The sequence below is a fragment of the Sparus aurata genome, chromosome 16, assembly GCF_900880675.1.
Source record: "Sparus aurata chromosome 16, fSpaAur1.1, whole genome shotgun sequence".
Lineage (NCBI taxonomy): Eukaryota > Metazoa > Chordata > Actinopteri > Spariformes > Sparidae > Sparus > Sparus aurata.
In genome coordinates, this window is record NC_044202.1 from 23,025,749 (window position 1) to 23,042,046 (window position 16,298).

General features: G+C 39.7%; 1 protein-coding gene across 1 annotated transcript in view; it reads right to left on the reverse strand.

Moving 5' to 3' along the window:
- Window positions 1–2,094: 2,094 nt before the first annotated feature.
- The window catches only part of gabrb1 (gamma-aminobutyric acid type A receptor subunit beta1), a 58,370-nt gene continuing 44,166 nt past the window's right edge, over window positions 2,095–16,298 (reverse strand). The window contains exon 9 of the mRNA XM_030444036.1: window positions 2,095–7,322. Coding sequence (XP_030299896.1) covers window positions 6,981–7,322 — 342 coding nt within the window. The 3' untranslated portion in view covers window positions 2,095–6,980. The remainder of the gene's footprint in view (window positions 7,323–16,298) is intronic.

Below are 16,298 nucleotides of genomic sequence, written 5' to 3' on the forward strand. Positions count from 1 at the left end.
ACTTTATTTTTCTCCACAGAATGAGTACTGTGTTTGGCGTTTGTGCCCCATGGCTTACATTAGAAGCACATTGATGGGATCTGTGAACGGCTAGTATGATCAGGAGGAACGATTACAGCAAGAAAAACGTGTTTCATGTCAGAGACACTATTTGCAGCCATCTTTACTTTGGGTATAAATAACTGAGAACTAAAATAATTAGATCTTAGAGAAAGCAGAGAGGTCACAGCATGGTGACATTTGTGTCCAGGCTGTGGCCTTCCAGACGATTAGACAGCCGGCCTGATTAATAATGAGAATGGCACAACTGCTGACAGACACAGTCATGCTAAATGTGCTAATGGCATTCTTCTTCACTCCAGAGGTTCACGTTAATCATGAGAATGCGCACTGCTGTCAACAGCGGACATGATAACTGGACTAATGGCATTCTCCTCCAGCCGTAGCAGCTTCCCTCCAGACCTTGAGTCTCTATAAAGACAATGGTCCCGCAAGTCAGCAGTGTGCAGCTGGATAGGAAAGACGCAGAGCCAGATCTGAATCAAAGTGGTTATAGTTAAAGAATTTGTGCATTTTTCTGTTCTCAGGGAAATGATCTCACAGTAGGTTATGCTTTAACAGGAATCAATACACTTTTCCCAGCTGAGCTGAGCCAGTCAAAAACTACATGTACACGTATATTCAATGCAGTGAGAATTCCAAACAGCTGGCTGTGGCATATAGTAAAGCTGTTCAGACTTGATATCAACGTCCATCCTGAGTGATCCGATCTCACAGCTCTACGTACACCCCAAGAAGCATTGAGGGCGCCTTTGAGATCTGATCGCTGAGACAGACCACAATCAGAGGTGGCAAAAAAAATGAGACTTTGGGACATTTTCACCAGTGTTTGTGGCAACAGAACCAGGTATTTTTAGCGAATGTCTCCCCAAAATGCAAACTAAGCTTTTTTTGTGAATGTACCCGAGTCAAACCTTTATGTAAGAGCATAATTACGATGAAAGCAGCACTTTTAAAATGTACTGTATTTTCGTTTTTCGGGCCAAACTCACTTCATTGTTAAAGTTTAATGTGTTAATGTGGACCACTCCGAAAGCTTAGTTCCATATAAATGCACTGATAATTCGTTGTTTTGTCGTTAGCAAAAAACAATATTGACCTTGAAGTTGAAAAAGGAGCCTCGTGTAAGAACCATGCTAAAATCAAAAGCCGGAAAAGTCACGTGAGATATCGTGTCGCGTTGTTGCTGGAGGACGGTAGCGTTCCACCTTAACGCTCCTCCATGTTAAGTCGCATTCGGAGATCGATACTTCTCGGCTGGCAGGACAGCAGTGAGCGGAACAAGCAACTACTGATGTGAGTAGTTCAAAAACTTTCTTTTAAGTAAACTCACATACACATACAATGTTATCAATGCTCGTGTTCATGTGTAGAGACCCTGGTGGTACTACGAGCAAAGTTTAATGTTGTGTCGAGCCTGCTTAGTGTTTTAAAGATAGCGATTTTGATGCTATCGCTAAAGTGCCCGTAGCACTCCCATTCAAAATGAGTTTGACCCAAAAACGAAAATACGGTAAATCTTAAAAGTGCCTCTTTTGTCGTAGTTATGCTTTTACACGAAGAGTTGACGCATATACATTCACAAAAACAGCCTAGGTTGCATTTTGGCGAGAGTTTTGCTTTAAGCCAAAACATGATCTTTTTCAAACCCTAACTAAATTGTGATCTTGCCCCAAACCTAAGCAGACCAACAGCACAGCGTTGTCACAACAAACAGAGAATATGACTGAAGAAAGCCTAAAGCTGAATGAAATGAAAGAAATGTAAGGTTCAACATATTCATGGTTTGCAGAAATATACATTGCAAGATTTGGTTGCATGTGATGATATACCTATAACTTGAGCACATATTGAATGCCATATTAAAAATGGACCGGCTGTGTCCACTGTTTTCATGTACTTGTAGAGAAATTAGCTTGGTATTACCTCTGAATTTAATGTTATCTTGATGAGGCTCATATTATCATGACTGGACCAGTGTGGTAGGGAGCCTGTGGGGCCACATCACTTTGTAAGGCTCCTATTATCAACCCATTGGCCATCTTCAGTGTGTTTATTGGTTTTGAGGAACAAAAATAACAAAACAAAATAAAACATACTTAGATATTCTGATACATATTTTTTGATACGCCGGCAAAAATACACTATATATGGTATAGATGTCAGCATTTTATTTAAACTCTATTCTTTGAAGTCTCTATAAGTTGACACAAATAAATATTTTGTGTTTTCTCCCTTTCACATGCATCCATATGCTCCCTCTCACTCCGTCTCTCAATCTCTGTGACAGCCACACATACGTACAAACAAACACAAAGATCATTCCTGCTCAGTGTCTTTATGTTGGCCTGTGAACAAGCAGAAAGACACACACACGCAAACACACCCACACCCCATTCCCCTTGAGAGCACATATAGAGCATGAGAGAAAAATTGTACAGTAATTTTACACAATAAGAGTCCAAAACATGTCCTCCCCCTCCACAGCCTGCGGGCAAGCCAGTTGTTCAGGACGTCCATTAGCTTGTCCGTCCACAGAAAACATGTGTCCATCTGCTCTGGGTCCTTTGTTGTGAAGAAAGCCAAGTTATTTTTTTTTTATTCTTTATTTTTTCACCTCCTGTTCATCCGCACTGCTGCGCCCAGTAACAGCAGCACTGACAGCATGGAAACCTGCCTCGCAGGAGATTTTTTCAGCATTGAATTCAAAAGATTGTCATCGTAATGCTGGAATGTCTTACTATACTCTATGCTTCGATAATGGTACTTTAGAGCCTCAGAAGAGATTGTAAAGAGTCCACTTCTGTTTCTGGTTCTCCTTGTTCTTCTTAATCTAAAAAAAGTACAAGATGATTTGTTTTAAATTCTACTCGCTAGATAGAAGATAAGTTAAACCCTGTGAAAATATTGAGATTCTTGGTAAAGGCACAATATTCAGCCATGAGGAAAGAGCACACTGCTACTATTGTGTCCTGTCTGGTTTTGTTATTTTTTTGTTTAAAGCCCTGATAAGACAAGCAGTACATATTTGTCCTAACCATTCAGTTACCATCACTATACTGTAACAGTTTGTCTGCAACTGGGGAATCTTAGAGAAAGAAATAACATATTACTTTAACCAGTTAGATTTATTAATTGATTATTCTCACATTTGACAACTATTCGGGTCGGTGGGAACATTCGAAGAGACAGGTTTTAAAGGACAAGTTTCCTAAAGCTTACATTGTGAAGAAACCACGTGATTTTGTTCATAATCTGCATCACAGTCAGTTTGTAGCAATACGTTCTCCCTCCCAATTTGTCAAATTCAGCAGCTTGTTCAGTGGCCTTAAGCTTCAAAGTTAAGTTTGCAATAATATGTTATGTGACCTCCTGTTAGACTTTCGAAATAAAGGCTCTGTGGTTATGTTGTTATTTACAATGTTCAGCACACTACACTTTCAAAAGTAAGCGTGCTGAATGCTTCCAATTTTATTAATGTTGTCAAATAGTCACGGTGTGGTTACGTCCATGCGTGGTTTACTCTTTGGTAAGGGTTAGGCAAAATAAAGTACTTGGTTAGGTTAGGAAAATATAATTTTTTGGGTTTAAATAATTAACATAGTTACGCACTGAAAGTGATGTAACACACATAATGTTACTACTGACTTTGCGTGCATGACATCACTTACATAGTTACATTACATAAATTAAAACAAATCACTCGTGTCACATACAAGATGCAAACTCCTGTCTCTGGAGGGGACATCTTCTGAAAAACCCAAATAAAACACCCCATCCACCTTCTTACATAGACCTTCTCGCTCTGAAGCTACAAGGGTAACTACAACATCAAACTTTGATGCCTAGGGCTATTGACCAGGCTGCTGTATTTGACGTATCGGGACTGAGAACGGGCTGTTTGTTGTCATGTCTGATCACCTGACCGCTAAGTGTGTGTTTACCCGTTGCAATTTAGCTGCTGCGGTCAAAAATTGCAGCAATCAAAATGAGGTTAATTAAAATTGAGAAATTGTTAGCATAGATCATAGAATGATGGCCAATGGTATAAAAATAAGGTCCACGTTGGAATAAACCGGAATTATCCTTTAAAAGAATTCCGCTGTTGATCCACTGTGAACATTCAGACTCTGAACAAACACACTTAATAAACTATGACCAAAATAGAAACCCTGCCACAACCAAAGAAGTGACCCTTTAACATCTGTGTATGTTTCAGTGCTGAAAGCTTAAAGCCCGTCAGGCAAATGGTAAGCGCCATGTTGTGTGAACAGCAAATGTACTTGGGCCCACTTGTGCGCCTCTAGGCGTGTTGGTCTTAAAATGATGTGTGGTCAGGCGCGGTGATGGCGCATTGCTGTCTTGATGAGCAGAGAGTGGCTGCACTGTAGACCAACCAAAAGCTGGTCTAAGCTGGTCTCCCTGCTATCTATAGGAGCATTACTCAGATTGTTAAGATGCGCCTACACAGGTGGGTTCAAAACATGCATAATCTCTGCTTTAATGATTCGAGAGTCTGCTTTCAGTTATTTTCAACATTCATGTCTGTGCAGCAACGTCACCCTAACAAATATTATGGCACGTTTAGCAAAACTAAGCGCTGTAGTTATAAACTTGTCAGAGGTAAAATAATTCTACTTTCATTTTCTGAAATGAATTAATAAGACATTTCGATGAGTAGAGGACCACAGAACATTTATTTTCTGTTCTTTGTGCACAAATGAGCACAAATGAGGATCCCTGCGAGTAACGTAATTTATATTTTTCCTCATTAAAGATGTATTTCACCCACCTGCATCCCACCCGTTGATAAAGCACAATACTTTTTATGACCCCTTCACCCTAAACCGTGGACTGGGATCTTTGACACTCTGAGGGAGGCACAGCAGTGCTCCTCTTTTTGTCCTAACTTAAATATCAGTGTATTTTTACAAATGCAGGCAAAACAGTTACTGATGGGACAGATGATTGTGAAACAGTGGCGGCAGAGTGTCGAGCAGCAGAGGACCATATCCCTGTTCCTCAGCAAAGACGAGAGCCATTGTTAAATAGCTCACATCCAGGTCCTGGTGCACTCGGCTCTAAAAGTGAATGGGAGATGACGCTCTGATACATTTAGACATTTAAATACACCCAGATTACTGTCTGTTTAACGAGCAAAAGGGGGTTGGACATTCCCTAAAAATACTTGTGCCATTCACTTCGGACCAGGCGCCTTAGATCGTTTAAACAGGGTCTCGTGGGCCTTAATCTCCCTGTGGGGGTGTGATAGCAGACTACCACAAAGGGGGCCTCTCCTGTCAATGGTAAACTGCTATAAACGTTTAGGCTAAAAATCCCTAGACATTAGACCAAAAACTGGACAATTTTGCTTGTCAATATTTTGGCTCAATTTCAAGTTAAGTGTCAACGCAGGAAGAACTTATAGAGGTTATAAACTTAACATGCCCATACATGAGCATGTAGTGTGCTCAACTTTCATGCAATTAACGATAACTTTTGAGTTACTGTGACCACAATCTTTCCCTGACCAACCTGCATCTTGACATGTGTACATTTATTCTGAACCTGTCAATTTTACTGGAGCTGGAAGAAATTCAAATTTGGATACAGAAAAACGAAAATGTGACTCTCTTTGGATATATTGTTTACTGCAACTGTGAATCAATGAAAAAATATTTTTTTTAAAAAAGGAATTCAAATTTGGGTTTTCACAACTGATCTGTAGCCCTGACTACATCAGCCTTGATAATAAACTGAATAAAAAGGCAATGCACTGGAAAATACATTAGAGTAGCACTGACCTCGTAGTTCCCCCTTAATTTACCACACTGAGGTGGATGAAGCTATAATGCAATTCTGACAGTTATGTACAGTATAACTTTACGTATCTGACAAAAAACTTTCAATAATCTGTAACACCAGGTGTTTCAACACCAGCAGCGTGTTTTATCAGGGCTTGACATTTTTAATATGATTTTGAAAGTGGTGACATCATTTGTCATTTTTTACCTGATTTCTTTTGAAGAAAATTACATTGTACATGCTCACAGACATTGTGAGAATATCATACGTACAAATTTGACTACATTGTTTTTCAGAAATTAGTGGAGTTCCAATTAACATCGGTCCTGTACTTACCTTAAATGCAATGATTGTTCAAAAGCATACAGTATAATGATTATAGTACAGAGTGGCTCATTAGAGCCATGCAAAGCTTTTTTTTTTGTACAGAAATGAAAGGAAAATGAGTTTGGTTTACAGTGCAAAAGGATTTCAACACAATTATACAACCTCAGTCAGAGCACTGAGCTTAAACCAAATAAAAATTACCTTATTATGATAGAATTCAACCAAACTTCTTCTGTTTATACACCGAATGAACTTTAGTCAAAAGTTCATGTAAAAACTGTTTCAGTTATCTACTTGTTTTGCACTGGGCTTCCTTTTCTCTTGTTTTTTTTTGACTTTATAAGCAAACAAAAGTTGTGTTCCATTCACATGCAAGAAGTGAGATAAAAGAAGGTAAGAAACAAAAGATAGACCAAAGGAAAGATCGTTGCCCTTAATGTTGGAGTCACCAAAGACTTTTTGGCAAGTTTGGGCAAATACCATACAGTACCATACCTTTACTGTCTTTGTTTTCATATTATTTATCTATATCTATTTTGTATGGATGAGTACAGCAAAAGTGATAGGATCTTTAATAAAGTATACCTCTGATTTATATATATATATATTTATATATTATATATTAAATTGTATTTACATTGAAAAGACATCCAGTACTTCTCATTCCAAAACAGGATTTATACAAACCGACTGAATGATCCTCTATTTCCATCGCTGTACAAGACCTAGGTAGTTTTTCTAACATATCAGGAGCAATGGTGGAGCCACACAGGCCTGCCACTGCCATCCTAGTGGACATAGTAAAGCCAGTAGACCAGGTTGAAGAAGGTGAATGCGATTGGGAAAACGACACGGGACCACTTGTCTATGGCGTTGACATCCGTGAGGTCGGGGATCTTGACTTTGAGCTGAGAGGCCCTCCTCCGCAAGCGGCCCTTCTTGTGGCCCATTGGCCGGTCGATGGCCGGTCGTCCATACAGGTCCCGGCTGGTCATGGGCTTGCGGTATTGTATGCTAGCGCTATCATAGGAGAACATGGTAGCGCGAGGGTCATTGAGAGCACCCATCATGTCGGCTCCACCCATCTCACTGGTTAGGTTGGTTAGGAGAATGTTGCCATGCGCATCAACCTGCGGAAGGAGGTCATCAGATGTCATTAATTTATCAAAGTCAAATGTAGAGCAAAGTCAAAGGCTGGGTCCTTAACAACAAGCAGCACCAAGTCCAACTGTGTGGACTGCCCATAGGGACCTTCCTTTTTTTAGATGGTTCTAATGGAGGAATATAATGTTTGCTCAGAGGAGTTGAAAACCCAATAATCACTTAGAGCAACTGGAAGTATGACAACACTCCAGGTATCACGATGCTTAAAATATAAGTGTGTGTCTAATCATCTAGAAGCATTCCAACCCTTATCAATGCATTGGCTAAGTCTGGAGTCCCTGGGGGCCTTAAGTATAAACTATTGAGAGAAAGGGCTAGAAAAAGCAAAATGTCAACTGAAAATTCTGGTAAATAAACCTGTATTTACATGTTTGGGTCTGTAAATGATTCATATTTACCAAAAGTTTAAGGACCTTTCCAGTTGATCACCTCTGATGGCAGCTGCGACACAGCTGCGACACAGCACCAATGGCTGCAACATAATGTTTTTGCCACTCCGAAATCTAACGAGAGGTGCTTTGCTGCAGGAAGGAACTGGTGCAAAGGAGTTTGTTTGGGTTGTTTTCTTGTTTTTCATGTTACCACCCCATTTGTCTTATTCTCATCTTGGAGCCAAGGTAATGTATGAACTACAGGCATTTGTGTACGTTTAGGTTGGTTTAGGTTCATGTTTAAGAGTAAACCACGAGGCGTTTCATGCCTTCAACCAGAGCATTTCATAATGATGGGTGATTCGTAAACTTGTAAGTGTTGGATTACAGAAAAGACAACTCTCACTTATGGTCAGTCATCTGTTTTCCAGAAATTACCACAACAGTTTGGTGTCAGAAGTGGGATTCACTTGACATGAGATGACTGGATTCAGTACCAGGAAGAATATGAGAACATTAAGTGAACTAAAAGAGGAGGAAGGGTAAAGACATGTTAGATCAAGCTAAATATGATGCAATGTCATAAAGAAGTATAAGACAGCGTACACCCTTAAGGGCAGTTTGGAAGACATATGGTGAATGGCTACCAGATGCAAAACAGACCAGTACTCCTGTGGGAGCAGGCAATGCTTTGAATGACAGCCAGGTACTACAAAAGATTCAGGGCAGCATCAATAGCATACGACAATGTTGGCTGATGCTCCAGAGAGACGGAGGAGAGCAGGTGGTGGTTCTTCACGCTCCTGACACTTTGCTGCAGCCGCCATTGGTGGAGGTTGCAGATGAATATGGAGGAAGTATTGAGTCTTTCACAAGTGACTGAGGTGGGGGAGAGGAATATAGAGCTCAACTTCGAGGATTAATTGGACATTACAAGCCAACCACAACGTCAAACTTTTGCCGAGGTCCCAAATGAGCTTGAAATCGAGTCTTGTTGAAGCTGAATGGCCTGTCGGTTACAATAATTATAAGTGAGTCAAGGCACTCCCTTCAGAGCTGTGATTAAGGCTCTGTTGGCCATGATGAACACCAAATTTAAGCGCAGAATGGATTTGGGGAAAACACTGATGCTTTTATACAATTGTGTGATGAGTCAGTAGTAATTATCTGACTCATTTGACTAAAGTCTATGAAGACTTTGTGGTATATTGCGTTCACAGCCTGATGATAACAACGCTATTCCTATAGGCCCATGTGACACACCTGAGAGACAGATTTATTCAGTGACTGTGAACTGATATTCTAGAGCATGTGAAAGAACACTGTGCTGTAAGACAGCATGATGTGGAGAAACATGCCAAAGAGACAATGAAGGACAGGCAGAAAAAAGAGTAAAAAGAAGAAAGAAAACGTTAACAACAGGCGTCTGCTGGCTCAACTCCAAGTAGTGGAACTGGGGACAAGTTGTGATCCGGCCAACTCATCAATTCACGAGACACCAGTGCACAAACTGATACACAAACATTTAGCAACCAACAACAGCAACACAAAAAGAGTCCTTATGTTGTGTTAACGCTTGATGCATATAAAGTGATGCCCAAGCAAATGTCGCAAGTCAACCTGTTAACTTTTTGGTGGATTCTGGAGCAACAAAATCAGTAATAGGGGGAAAAGAATTTGTCCCAGAACCAAACAGGGAACCTCCCAAAAGGATTAATAAAGTTGTCTAAGTCTAAGAATAACATGAGTGGGAGGTTTATGAGAGCAATTTGAGCAACTGGGATAGAAAATGATCCAGTTCATTTAAAAGTTGGAGATGATATACACAGTACCTTTAAGCATTCCTTTATCGTCTCATCCTGTTGTCCAATAAAATGTATTGGATTATCACAACCCTATGTGTGCTTTGGCACTCACTCTGGCTGCCAGTAATTTAGGCATAGAAATTGTGAGACATATGCAAGATATAACATAGTTAGTGCAGTACAGGTCAGAGGGGTTGGTGTATGTTTATCTGTGGAGGTTTACATGCACAGGTGCAGGTTCTATTAATAGATCTGTTGTGCAACAGGCTCAAACCTATGCACAGCCACAACAGGCTGACACAGACAGAGACCCCAGTGACAGTCTGCACTTCACTGTACATGTTTCATCAGGGTCAGATGCTGAATATGAGTTATTGTGGTTTAAAAAGGGCCAAGAAAGTGATGTTCTGTGGACAGTGTTGGGGAGTAACGGCATACATTGACGGCGTTACGTATTCAGAATACAAATTATGTAAACTGTATTCCGTTACAGTTACAATTTAAATATATGGTATTCAGAATACAGTTACATTGTTGAAATCAATGGATTGCATGACGGTACTTCTCTGTTTCACAAGTTTATTCACTCTAAATAAATTAAGGCAACTCGATGCATTTCCCAGAAGCCCCAAGATGAAAACGAATGAAAATGAGCTAGCACTATTTGCATGATCAGTTACGATGGAGTCAGAAGATGAGCAGGAGCTACAGGTAGAGGTGGAGCCGGAGCCAGCACAACAGAGCCAGGGCAGGAATGCGTTTCTATCGTGGAAATTCAAACAGCATTTCACACTAAAGAAAGAGAAGGGAAACAAAATACAACTGTGCAGTGCAACCTCTGCTTGCCAGCAACCAACCTCCTTTCAGTGTCCAAAGACTCCATCTCCAACCTGAAGAAGCAACTTAAAGTAAGTCATTTTTTTAATTAGCCAGGGGTAGTTGTCTGCTGTAGTTTTACTGGTCACCTTGCTATTTTACAATTGTCAGGCAGCTACCTGCTTAGTTGATGTGTGACTTTACATTCTCATATGTGCTGATTTACTAGCCTCAGAGCCGCTGTAAGACTGACTAGCCCTATTTGACATGCTAGCCAACGTTAGCTAAAATTAGCTTGTGTTAGCTTAGACTGCATATGAGTATGCGTAATGATTACTGTGAAGCAGAGTCCTGCATGGGTTAGGGTACCCGCGGGCACCCGACGGGTGACCTGCACCATTTGGATGAAACAGGTGAAAAATAATGTGCTGTGTTGGACAGGGGTGCGGATCAGGTCGGACGCTTGGAGAGCGCGGGTTGGGTTTTGAGAGGCGTCATGTGCAAACAAAAAAAAAACATTATTAGTGACACATCATCAAAAATATGCCTGCATTTCTAGCTTACTTTCATTTTTAGAAATTGCGTTGGATCTGTGTTTGCTGACTGTATTAGGCTATCTTATTGTGAGCGAAAACCAATTAAGTTTTCATCATGCAGACTGTTACTTTTCAACTAAAGTTAAATTTCTCGTGTTTGTATGGCATGGCAATCAATAAACAATGTCTTAAATGTAGGCTATCTAATGTGTCTTATTTTACTTAGGGTGCGGGTTGGGCGTCGGTATCAATTTAGAGCGGGTTGGCTCAGGTGCAGGATATAATTTGCGCTGCTGTCGGAAAACGGGTTGGTAGCGGTTTTAAGTATGGCGGGTGTGGGTTTGCAAAATGAGACCTGTGCACGACTCTGCTGCGAAGTGTAATGACACCATCAGCACCTCTAGGATGTTGTATTTAGCCTAGAGAGTAACCACCTGTATAGGACTACAACAGTCCTGTTTATTCTTCCCAGCATAAAACAATTTAATTGTTATTCATTTGTGCTCTTTCTGTCTTTCTTTATTTCAGAGGAAGCATTCCAGCGTCTTAGGTGAACAAAGTGCCATGTCCACCACACCTCCTCTCAAACAAGCAACACTCAGCGCCTCAGCAATCACCCAAAGGAAAGTAAACTCCTTGGTTCTTTAGTTCATAATTGCAGATGTGCAGCCCTTTTCATTAGTGGAGAATGCCCCATTCCGTAAGATGATTGAAGGAATTAGTGGGCATTTAAGGGGGATCTCAAAAATGAAGGAGGCACTTACTGAAACTCTTCAGGATGTTCAAACTGTGTGCACAACAGCAGATATATGGACGACATGTGAAAGGATAAGGGGCCGCCACACCAATGATGACATTGCTGCCAAAATTAGTCAGGTTCATGCAGAATTCCAGATCCAAGGCAAAGTCAGTGCCACAGTCACTGACAATGGTAGCAATTTTGTAAAGGCATTCAATGAATATGGAGGGTGTGAAATGGATGATGAGATGGATAGCACAGATGATGTGCAGTTTGCTGATGTCTCTGCAGTTCTTCAGGAGGAGCAAGAGGAAGAGGAGCTAAACTTTTTTTTGCCTCTTCACCATTAATGTGCCGCGCATACTCTGAATCTTGTTGCCACGACTGATCTTGACAAAGCTGCCTCACAGGGTGTTTCTCAAAAATTATACAGAAGTGCAATGTCAAAATGTGCCGCATCAGGTGCTGCGGATGCAATTGAGGAAATTACCCAAATGAGATGAGTGGTACCTTCAGTGACTAGGTGGAGCTCAGAGTATCATGCAATCGAGAAGTTAATGAGTCTCACTGAGAGTCAGCTCAATGGAATCTGTGACAATCTGAAAGTGGCCAAACTGCATCCTCAAATGACAATGTTTCTAAAAGAGTACACAGCCATTCTGAAACCTCTTGCTTACTCAATCAACCTGCTTCAGGGAGAAGAGAACTGTTACTTTGGATACATAGTTCGCACCATTCTCAGCCTAAAAGCCAAGTTAGCTGAAAAGTTGACACAAGTGCAGTTCTCAACCCACATCCTCTCAGCTGTTGTCAAAGCCATTGGCACTCGATTAGGGCAGGTGTTGGCCTCCCATGAGGCAAGGATGGCGGCTTCCACCATCCCAAAGTTTCGACTGTGGTGGCTTGCTGATGAAGAGAAGGAAGCCATGAAAAGAGCAATGGTCCAAGAGACTCGTCTTCTTCACACAGAGCCTTCCGAGGATGCCGGCACCACTGGAAACGCCACAGTTGGAGGTGATCCAGAAGATGATGACAACTTTTTCACTTCTGAGACAGCACGGATGACAAGTTCATCAGTGGAGGAAGAGGTGCAGAGGTATCTCCAAGATCCAGACAAGTCACTGGCTTCATTGATGATGTATCTAATGATCAGAGCCCTCTTCTTAAAGTACAATACTACTCGGCCATCAAGTGCTCCTGTGGAGCGGCTCTTTAGCCAGGGAGGATTTATTTTCAATCTACACTGTAACAAAATGACAGATAAGCACTTTGAGCAGACTCTCCTGCTGCGATACAACCACCTTTACTGGAGTGTTGACTTGTAGAGTAGATGGGTCATATGTAGGTAGGTGGCTCAAAACACATTGGTTTTTAGGTTCACAGGCATTCACAGGCAATGCATACATTGACAGCCTCATTATTCTTGTATAACCACCTGTTGTCTTTTTTCATCTGACATTCATATAAAAGCAACACCTTACAAGCCTACTGTAAATGTTTTTTGATTTGATGTTTTTCACCCTAGGTTATGTGCAACGTTGACATTTTGGATAGATTTTTGCTGCTAGCCTTTGTTGTTACATTACCGAGAAGTAATTCTGATTTTTCAATATAACATTGTTTCATGTGGGTAAAATGATATTTGGCGGCGTAGTTTAAAAAAAGAATAGTATTTTGCCATCATCACATTCAGTGTGAGTTTTTATTTTGTATTGAGGGACCATTATTAGTGTGTCATTCTTAATAGAAGAACATTAATGTGAATATGGTCAGCCGTTACAATATGTTGTTGTTCCACCGACAATTGCATGTTTTTCAGTTGTTGATTTGGCTAATGCGTTCTCCAGTATCCCAGTGCAAAAAGATTCTCAGTACCCTTTCAAAGGAAAAACCTGGATTCACCTCTCTATGGGTTTTTGTAAGAGTCCTGCAACTTATAATGCAGCGTTAAGAGATCATTTGGAGAGTATATTATCGCGGCGGAAGCGCGTTATTGCAGTATGTGGGTGATCTAATGGTTTGTCCTCTGTCAAATCAGCCATGTGAAACAGATACAAAAGCATTTCTGCAACATTTAGCAGACAGTCACAAAGTTAATCTTCATAAATACAATGGGTTCAGTCAGAATAGACCTTTTTAGGACATCACAGCAGAGGGCAAACCTCTCTCTCCCTAACGTATAGCTGCTTTCCAAGAGATTCCTAAACATCATTAAAAAGAAGGTTTTGTTCTTTTTAGGGATGACATACTGTAGAGGTCGATTCCTCCTTATGTGGAAATGGAAGGCTGCACTATCTAGTATTGTGCATGGTAAGGGGTCGACTGCACAGTCGCAATTTACTTCAGAGTTCACTAATAAGATGTATTAAGCTTTACTTTATGTCAAATTAGGCAAAAACAGAAATAATATGCTCTATATTAGATAGTAATCAAAGACAGTTAAAAGCTAAGTACACTAATAAAAGTTAAATTATGCTAAAAATTTGTATCAAGGTAGGCAAAGACTACAAATAATATGGTCTTATTCAGACAGTAAACATACACTATTATACGCTAAGTTAACTCATTAAAGCCATAATTTGTACCAACCCAAATGAGGCAAAAACTAGAAATATTATGGTCTTTATTAAATAGTAAACAAACACAGATTTAAGATAAGCAAACTAATAACATATACAATCCATGTTTTGTATATATTAGATGAAACAAGAAATATGTCTTTTATTAGAAAATAAAAAAACTGTTATATCCTAACTACGAAAAAAGCTGAATTTTATATTAAATATAGAAATAATATAGATGTTTTATATCCTCATTATAAACCACACAACTAAATACCTAAATCACACTAAAATGTGTTTTTTTACAGGCTTTAATTTGACAAATGCAGTGCCATATTAATAATGGTCAATTAAAGAACAGTGCTCAGAGGACAATGCATTTATTTGGGCTTCATTCAATATAGTTTCACTTTATTACAGGGTAATTTGTAGCTAATTACAACCTTGTTAAACCCTTATTAGACATTCTTAGGTGTAAAGTGGTGAACATTACAAGAAAATCGTAATCCACTATAAAGCAGAGAACATCTTAGTTCCTACCTTGTGAGACCCTTATATGACATTCTTAGAGGTTAATTAGTGATATATTACAAGAAAACCGTACACTAAAATAAAGCGGAGAACATTTTATGTCTTGACCCTTATTATTTTCTAGAGGTGGATTAGACACATCACATCAGACCATCTGTTTGGTGGCTGTACAATCTACTTCTGAAAGAGAAAGGCTAAATGAGCAAACTGTATGTGTGAAAACTGTCCTGTTTCAATTCCCTTTTTGCTTTTGGCTGCTCCTGCTACAAGCTAACGTTAAGCTAATGACCCGGTAGGTGTCATGGTGGAATAAAGTGGACTCTGTCGGACAATTAGATCTCAAGATAACAACAAAGGATGACATAGGCCTGTGTGAGTATGAGAGGTAAATTGGTACATAGAACATAATAATGTTTTGCTTTCCTTGTGGATTTAGCTACAAAAACATTTCATGTCATTGCAGATCAACCTGCACAGGAGATGACGGAGACTGACCCCGACCCAGATATTAGCCTGGGTCCACAGTCACTGCACACTGCTGGCCAAAGTACCGGTAAGTGGGTGCACACTGCAAGCAGCTGAGATGATGGCGCACCAGGCTGGAGACCTCACACACTCAGAACAGTTGATGATTCATCCTGTTGCCACCTTTTAAAACTGCATGTTGCTGGAAACGTTTGTATAGAAGTGTAAGTATAGAATTGTACGCTATTCCAACTCTAGAAATGAATAAGGTCTAACAGGAAATAAGATGTTCTCTGCTTTATTTAAAAGCATGATTTTCTTGTATGTGTCAATAATTAACCCCTAAGAATGAATTATATATGGGTCCCCCAGGTTGGACCAACAATGTTTCTGCTTTATTTTAGAATACAATTTTCTTGTAATGTTTTTATTTATTACTGCTTTTCCACCCAAATGGGATTAGGTCTACATAGGTAACACCAGTCCTTGGATAGATGCATCCCAAATTCCTTTTTCTATTTAATACTCGCCACCACCGGATGTTGTCATCTTGTTTGATAACACGTCATCACTATGCATGGTGGAATTTAGCGTGTTCCCCCGGGTGTAAATGCTGAGTTTACCCACTCCCAGTTTTTAGGTGTATGGTGTATAATGAGGATATAAAATTTCTATATTATTTGTAGTTTTTGTCTAATTTAATGTAAAGTCAGCTTGTTGCGACTTAGTTGATATATAACACTGTCACTGTTATTTTTAAAAAAAGAACATATTTCTAGTTTTTGCTTTATTTGGTACAAATTATGGCTTATTATGTGTTTATTAGTTTACTTGGTGTATAACAGTGTATGTTTACTGTCTAATATAGACCATATTATTTCTACTTTCTAAATATTATTTTCTATTTCTATTATTTCTTAATAATAAAATAGACTATTCTTTTCACAATGATTCCAACTCAACCCGCCCTCACCTGGTTCAAATCTCTAGACTCAATAATATCCAAATTCTATTTGAAAAACAAGGCACCAAGAATTAAACTGTCAACTTTAAAAAAATCAAAATGACACAGATGACTTGCGGCACCAAATTACTTATTCTGATATCATTATTCCCTA